Source organism: Plasmodium malariae (assembly GCF_900090045.1).
Source record: "Plasmodium malariae genome assembly, contig: PmUG01_00_39, whole genome shotgun sequence".
In the NCBI taxonomy this organism is placed as follows: Eukaryota; Apicomplexa; class Aconoidasida; order Haemosporida; family Plasmodiidae; genus Plasmodium; species Plasmodium malariae.
Window position 1 is genome coordinate 142,671 of NW_021638312.1, and position 9,578 is coordinate 152,248.

General features: G+C 18.7%; 1 pseudogene across 1 annotated transcript; it reads left to right on the forward strand.

The window, feature by feature from the left end:
- Positions 1 to 4,082: 4,082 nt before the first annotated feature.
- On the forward strand, positions 4,083 to 4,796 carry PmUG01_00066000 (annotated as a pseudogene). Its single transcript is given in 4 exon segments — positions 4,083 to 4,193; positions 4,207 to 4,239; positions 4,253 to 4,417; positions 4,431 to 4,796. Coding segments are annotated over 4 exon segments (675 nt in total).
- Positions 4,797 to 9,578: the final 4,782 nt, after the last annotated feature.

The following is a 9,578-nucleotide window of genomic DNA, read 5'->3' on the forward strand; positions in this document are numbered from 1 at the left end:
ATATATAGCAGCTAAATCATACTTATATTTAATAAAAAAGTAAATCTGAAATTGTGAATTTATTGAAGTTTTTTGAAACGGGTAAACAATGACATGAGTAGAAAACCTTATTAATTTCTTAAAATATAGTCTTCATATAACTCATAATATAAATCATATCCAAAAAAATATAATTATCAAATTAGGATTATATAGTATATAATCATCAATGAACAAATATGTTGGATATGTGGCAAAATGTATATGATCTTATTTTACTTTTACGTTTTGGATAAAATAACCTCAAATTAGACAACATTTCTCCTATATATATAAGAAAAAATTCTTGAAAATTTGTATTATATAGGTATAAAATATTCCCAATATTCTGAAAAATTAATTGTTGCAACAGCTATTGCAATACAAACAATAAAATAGATACATGTATATGGAATTTTAACATTATAAAGCATGAATTTTGTAATGAAATATATCGTAATGCTAAAGTTGAGTTCTCCGCTGGTATACGAAAATTCCTTTAAAAATTCAGAAAAATCGGGGAAAAGGAATCTAATATATAAATAGTAAAATGCTTAATTTTCACTAGAGCGGATGTTGTATTATCAACGTGAAAAAATTCAGAGTAAGGTAGAAATAAAAAAGACGAAGAAAAGATAATTTATGGATATTACCTTTAAGAACTTATATGTTCAAGCTTATTTCAAAGTGGAAAATGTAGGTGTGGAAGCCCGCAATGAAAGGGGAAGAGAATATAACTTCCCAAGTAAAGATATACTAAAAACTCTCAAAACCATATGAAATAAACATCAAAATTTATCTAAACATTAACAACTATAAGATAATTCTAATTTATTAACACAAATTGGCATTGAAACTTCTTGTATATTAGAAACAATTACTATTATATATAATTCCAATATTATCTGAAATTTCATCATAGCTTCTACGTTGCGAACGTTATTTGTTTCGTTTCATCGTTATGGTAAAAAAATACGTATTTCATTCTATAATATAAATATTTCATTCTACTCAGTAATTTATATTTTAATAACCTTATGAATTCATAATGTTAATGTACATTATATACTTTTTATATTATTGATATATATATCAGTTAAATGCATGAGAATGGGATTTTCTATCTATCTCTATATATTATTCTTTAATATACTTTATAAAATTTATGTTATAAAGTATGAAGTTTTATATAAGGCAGCGAAAAAAAAATGTTGCTGCAAGAAGAAAAATATTCTGTGAATGGGGTAAATATGGTACTATATTGACGTAGACAAATCATTAATTAAGGATATTAATTAGTAAAAAAAATAATGCAACCAATTTATATAATAAACATTTCGATATATAAAAAATTTATAGTTTATAAATAATATATAAATAAAAGGAGATATTAGTGGAAAAATTAATTATGAAATGGCTAAACATAAATTAACAGGGTGAAATTAATGTAGCCTAACTTTTTTTGTGTAATATAAAAAAAATACATGTTAATCTATGAAATATATGAATATATTGAATATTATACAAATAAAATGGGATAAAATAAAAAAAAAATAAGTCACTGTAGTGTTAGATATTAATCAAACTCATAAAATTATAAAATGTACATGAATATAACAGTAAATTATTATTCAGTTGAATTATTAATTAAAATATATATATTTATATCAATATTAGTGGTAAGTTTCATATATTACATGTGAAAAAAAGTAACACTTTTTTTTTTATATAATAAAAATTTTAAAAGATTAGTAATAATTCAAAAATTATTAACTAAATTGCCACTGTGAATATGAAAATATTTCTACTATTTCATAGACAATAATATTAAAGACATAATAATCAATTACTTTGTACTAGTACAACGTTAAAAACAGTAACTAAAAAAAGAATAATACATTAATGTAAATGATACATGTAGAAGAATGTATTTATGGAAAAATTATTGAATTTGGCGTTGAATGAAAAATGTATTGCATGAAAAATAAGAATATATATATGTGGATAATATTATATAATTCACTTGCTATATAAACATATTGGACGAAGAAAATTAAATATATTATAAAAACTTTAAAGGATATTAACAGAATTTATTCATTTTGCAAAATAATAAGTAATTTAGACAAATATACATATATGTATAATTAATAAAAGACAGCTCCCAAAAATATTTATAAGAATTATACACTCCCAAAAATGATGAATTAGAAATAAATATTTAGCTGGATTTTATTATATATATAACATTTAATATTTTATAATATAATTTATAAATTATATATGAATTATTATAAATTTTTAAATGAGTTTAACGTATATTTTAAATGACATACTAAATGTGAACTAATGAAATCTTCAAACAATGGGTTCAAAGATAAAGAATAAGATTTTTTTCATATTCCGCAATAAAAACTTATATATAATAAAACAAAAAAAAAAAAATACAATAAGGTAAATATCTTTTCTTTTTTTTTCTTTTTTTAATTATTTCCTTTATAAGAAAATATATTTTTTAAAAAACAATAATACAACTTTTTTTTTCAGATTGGAATAATTTTGGATATATAATTTTTTTATAATTATTAGTCTCATGGTTAAAAGACGTAACAAAAATAGTTAGACATAACATATTTTTACTGTTAAAAGTATATTTAATAAATTTTAGTTTTTTATATACCTATGGTGATTATACTTCACCTCTAAAATAAATTATTAGTATTATGAATATGTGAAAGAATAAAATAAAAAATAAAGTAACCCTGAAAACAACATATTAATTTCTAAATCATATAATATAGTAAAATATGTTTCTATGCTGCATTATTGCAATGTACATTTCTGTACACTTCACCTTTTTCTTATTTGTTTGTTCAATATGAAATTCTTCTAAATTAACATAATTTCATAAATATTTTATAGAACTTTCACTGATAATATATTTTTTTTTTTTTTTTTATTTTATTAATATTTCTTCTAAATATATATATTTTATTAAAAAAAATGAAAAAGAAAGTGGACAAATTCTAAATCTTTATATTTGGAAATATTGATATATATTAAAGTTAATTAAAAGTACATACATTTCAAAAATTATAATACAAAAGTAAAAAAATCATGTTTTTTCTTGTCCTTAAAATATATTTTTTTTTACAATTAGGGTTACTAATTTGATTTTTTTAATAAATATAGTAGACTATAAACAATGCAAGTTTAAGAATTAATATATAATCGTATAAAATTGTACAAATTATATATTATTCTATTTATTATTATTGCTGTTTTATTGTTATAATAATTAATATGTTTTAGCCGTAAATAATCTTTGTTAACAAATAAATAATATTAATAAAATTAGAATTATACTTAGGAAAACAACTTCAAACATAAAAATTACTTTCTCTAAATGTATATAACAGTGCATTTTTCATAAACACTATGTATTGAATAAACTTTATATTTCAAAATATTAATAAGGATTATATATTTTTTTTATTTAACTTTGAAAGGATTAATAGAAAAATTATTTCACTGAAGAAATGTAATTAAATAATCAAATTATTCATTTTGAATGTGTAAGAATGAATGGGATTTTTGGTATTTTAAAGAAAGCTAATTTTTTTTTATATAATATTTAAGATATAAATAATAAATAATAATTTATTTTTAAAATTACATTTCCTGGTAAATGCTCTAAAATTGAATATATATATTTTATATTTTATTTTTTACTAAATAATAAAAAAAAATTAAAAATAAATAGTAGTATTCTTTATCATTAAAAGGATATATTATATTATTGTTAACTTTTTCCTAATTCCTTATATATTATAAGATTAAAAATTTTTATAATAGATTTAAACATTACGTTATTTTTTTTTATGAAATTTATTACACTTAGAGTGTTAACTGGACTAATTTTAATAATGATATGATATGTTAATATTATTTAAGGTTATTTTTATTTCCCATATATTTTGTGTTATATGTGTATTAATTCTGTACTTTAGAGCGAGATAATATATTTTTTTTAAATAATAAATATTTACTTTGTTTTATAGCGTACTCTTAAAAAATCGTCGAACAAGAAATACAACTGTTATAGAAAATTAGATACAATATTTTATAGATTACTAGTAAATCATAGACAGGATAAAAGTTCAAATGTTAGAGGAATAAAAAGAAGATATACGGGATAATTAAGTAATTGTAGAAAAGGAAAAAATAAAATAAACAGTTAGATAGAAATTTATTATATAATGGTGGAGTAAATATGCAAACTAAGGAAAATAAATCCTGTATATTTGAAACAAAAAATTATTTCCATGTTAAACCAAAAATATTAAAAGAATTTGATTATATGAATTTTCATAAAATCAACATAACATTTAGAGACAAGAAGTACAAAAAAAATAATAAACAATAAATGTGGATTACGATATATACCACTCTAATTATTGTTTACTTGTTGTTGTTATCAAAAAATTTTATCATTGAGTTATAGACCAACATATGGGACGTTCATTTTATTGATAAAAATATTTTGTAATGTGTGTTCAACACCTTTGCGTGATATATTTATGAAATTACCATTAATTTTTTTGTTCACATTTATAGAAAAGGAAACAACTAGGAAACCTTTTCATGTAAGTAATTTTTATTGTATTTTAATATATATTATACCCATCTATATATTATATGTTACACTAATGTAAGCGGTTGTTTTTTACTATAAAAAATTTTAAAAATGTGGAAAAATCAAGTTCAGGAAAAGGTAAAATGAATAATTGCAGATATTTTCAATAGGTAAATCATTCTTATATAGGGAGTAAAATCGGTAAAATTAGTAGTTATGTACTTATTAAGCAAATTTATAATTGCTTATATTTTATAAATTCATCTGCATTTATGTGATTATTTAGATACACAGAGGTAAAAAAAATGTATGTTCTTACCTTTTTTTTGGATTTGAATGTTTTCATGCTTTTAAATGCGTGTCTTAATGTATTATTATTGTTTATTTAAGCATTACGTCTTAATATACTCTTGTTTATATAGATTTTTATAAATAACATATTCATATCCTTTAAAATTAATATATAGTAGGATATTTAATGCAATTTTAGTGACGTTTTATGTTAATTAATATATAAAATATATTAAATGGTGCCTTCTATTTTTTAAGTTGCTCTAGTATAATTAATTATATGACAATACAAAAAAATGTACTATTATTTTTAAATTAAAAATGAATATGCTCTGTTTTGTACTTAATGAAAAGAAGAAAATGTATCATGTTGAATTGCTATATGTAAACATTTATTACCTTTTTTACATGCCGCCATATTAATTCCATATAAAACATTTTATAAAAAATATGCAACTAAATATATTTTTGTAAAAATTTTTAAAATGATTTTTAGATTTTATTTTGTATTATATAAATGTTAAATTATAAATAAATAATAAAATAATATTATTTTAAAATATGGATTATCTTTAACTGTTTACTTTTTTGGGGAATCAAAATCGTTAGTATTAGATAAAGAAATAAATATACTTATACTGTATTATTGTTCTTAATTGTGATTTTAATTTAATTTTATAAAAATTTATTAAATATATATTGTATTAAAAATTTATAAATAAATATGTTATGTATTTATTTTTTATATCATTAAAGAATAAAAATAATGAATTAAATGTACTCATATATTAAATGTCAGTATTCAGAAGTTCTTTTCTTGTATTTTCCGTTTATTTTTAGAATAATTGACTTCTAATTATATCTTATATATTAACAGAAGTAATCATCTTCATTATTTTAAGGAAAATAAATGTATTCTTTAATGCAGTAATATAATTTTGTGTGAACAAATATTTATTTATATGCTCTATTTTTTATGTTTGTCTATAAATATATTAACGAGTAAATATAATTTAAAAGGAATATAATATTATAAAAGGTTTATATTAAAATTTAGTAATTCATAGATATTAATAATAACTTTTTAATTATTATCAAAATAATAAAAAATAACTTTTTTATAGATAATTCTTAAATACATAGCATTGTTTTTAATGGTTATATAAGTTATAACATGATGTATTTTAAAAGATACTCTATTATTTTGTACTTGATTTAATTAAGCAATAGAAGTGCATATGGTTTCCATGCAACAATTTTAAGAGTATCTTTCATTTATTATATATCATTTTTTTTAGGATCGAATGAATATTTTATTATAATATTAATATATTTTATACATGTACTACTTAAATACATTATAAAAAGTACTGATTTGTTAATTAAATAACAAAAGCATGTGTTTGTTATTTTAAAATGGTTCTTCGGATATAATGAACAAGCTACGAATATCATATATGGAAAATTCTGCATGGGAGGTGTTAAAACCTAGCTGATATGAATTTTAATAAAATAATTTATTTTTATTTTTTTCTTCTATTAAACTTAGTTTACCACATTCATATTCTCACTAAATGGACTAATACAAAGAAAAAGGAGAATTAAAAATAATTTAGATGAATGAAACTGTGAATTATTATTATGTAGTAACGAAAATCAAAATATGAATTTAAAGTAACGTTTTTACCATATAACATAATACTCCTTTAAAAATTTATAATTAACGTAAAACGCAGAATATATGTTCATTTTGCAGGGACACATAAAGTAATTTAAATATCATTTATGGATTAATTCAATTAAAGAAGAAAATAAAAAGTAAAATAAACAAAATACAACAATCAGAAGAAAAGAATACAGAAATGATATATATCAGATTTGGAATATATGAAATAGCCTTAAAATATTTTAGTTTTAAAATACATATACAATATAACGTTTATATCTTGAATATATTTTAATTAACTCTACTTGGAATTTGATTATATAAGAGGACATTTGAGAAAAAAAAACAAAAATTAATAAAAATATTCATAGAAAGTGCACAAAGAAATTAAATGGGGCCACGTCAATATTTCTGTATATAAATGTGAATAACAGAAGAGTATGTACAGCTTATTATGATGAATGTGGATACATATGAAAACGTAAAGCATAATGTAAAATGCTTAAAAATAGAATATTATGAATAATATAAATGGAGTAACATTTGTGACTCAGTTTAGTAATAAAAAGAATAAAACGATTTAAAAAAAAAGTAAAAAATATAATTAGATATTACAAAATTAATTACAAAAATGTTATTAAAATACGTGATTCAAATGTATATAACAACGTAGAAGAACTTTTAAAACTATGAGAAATTACACATAGGTAACTTTTATGAAGTAACAAATAATAAGAATTATAAAAAAATATTAAAGTTATTATTATAATATTATTAATACGAAATAATAAAATGTATAATATAATAATAATTCAGAAAAATTCAATAAAAAAAATATATAGAAAAACCCATATTGAAATCTAGCAACTCCTAAAAGATACAATAAATAGGTAATTAAATTTCCCAAATATGGAAAATTAAAAATTTGTTTGATAGTATTCTATAGTAAAACAGTTAATCATCTAATTAATTAACTATAAAGTTTTATTTTATTTATTTAATTTAAATGTAAAATGTTTTCTTATTTGTAGATTTAGTGTAACAGTTAAATTCCATTTATGTATTTTATTTACGCATGTTTTAATTATTCATTACTTTTTTTTAACCTTTCATTTATTTATTAAATTTTTAATAATATATTTTTTATAAAGCAATTTTTTTACTTTTTTCGAATTAAAACTATCCTCTAATGAGAATAATTAATTATTATTAATAAAATTATTCACTATACTCAACAATAACATTCATAGCAGCAATTTTTATTAAATGGAATAAATTTAATTAATAATACAAAGTACATATTTTATATTTGTAAGAGAATAAATAAATATTATAAGAAATAACACAATGCACAATAAGTTAATTTTATATGGTGAGAAAAAAAAATGAATATATTTAATTTTTGTTTACAAGCTCATAAATTTTTTAAATAATTATTTTCTCATAAAAAGCATTATATACATAGATGTATTATTAATTAATATATTAAAAAAGATATTATTCCAAAAAAAATTAAAAGAAAATTTTTTTATCTTACTAGTGTATAATTCATTAGAGGCATATATTAAAAGTTATTATTAATTTTTAGTTCGTGTTACCCTAAATTTTTTTTGAAAATACATATAATAAATCATTAAAAAAATTAATATGAATAATACTTCACAGTACCAAGATATAGTAAACTCAGTACAAGTATTATCTGATTAAATATATTTCACTTGTAAATTTAATTTTAAAAAAATATATGCATAATTATAAAACGATAATTTTCCTCTTTTTTTCGATAATTATGATATGTTTTAGGTGAATGATTAGTTATCATAAGAACATGAAATAATAATGGATATATACGATTTATTCTGTATAAAAAGAGAACTATTAATTACTATTCAATTGTATATTTAATTGGTAAAAATATATTTTCATGTTAGTATGTAACTTACTGATAAAATAAATTTTTTTTCTATTAAATTTTCAAGAATATTTTTTTATGCCAGATGATCTAAAAAAATATATTTATACCCCTTTTTTAACATTTTCAAAATAGTAAATTTTGATATTTATTAAATTAATTTTATTTCTAATAATTTAAAACATATACTAATTATATATATATATATAATATAAAAACAGGTATTTTTGCTATCCTAATATTACAATATTGTGAATGTAATGCAAAATAAAATTTAATTTTAATTTTCCTTAAGAATGTTATAGAGAGAATAAAATATTATTTTTTTTAATTATATAATAAATGGGATATTTTTTATTGAACTATTACATGTACTAATTCTTTTTTTCTTTATATAGAATTGATAAATCATTTATTATAATTAATAATATAAAACATGTTTTTTTCACTTTATAAAATTTCAAATTCCTAATGCACATTAACAAAAAGGTCGTAAAATAAATTATTCATTATTGCAACTACTGAAGGATAATTGATATAATAATACATAAGATATATATTTGAAAATTCGATCCAAGTTATCCATAATAAAGCATATTTAACTATATATATATTTATCTATAAAACATATTTTGAAAACGCAATTGGATCATTTTATGAATATACTAATATATATTGATGTTTATATACTGGATTTTTAGCTGTATTTTTTTTTAATATATATCATTAATAGTACTGTTTATCACTTTTTTAAAAATATATGTTACAATATAATAATTTGACTTGTAATATTTCGTTATATCATGAGCATTATATAGGAAATATTCCATTAATTTTTTTCACTATTAAGAATGTTTATTTCTCGTTATAATGATATAATTATAACAATATATTCCAGAAGTTACGATTAAATCATAGTTCTAAATAATAAATATATATTTCTTTTCTATAATTCATATAAAGTGTACATAGTGTATTATGTTTTATTTTCGAACATATATTGATGTTTACATGCTCATAATAATGATCATTTAATTGATATATTTATAAATAGA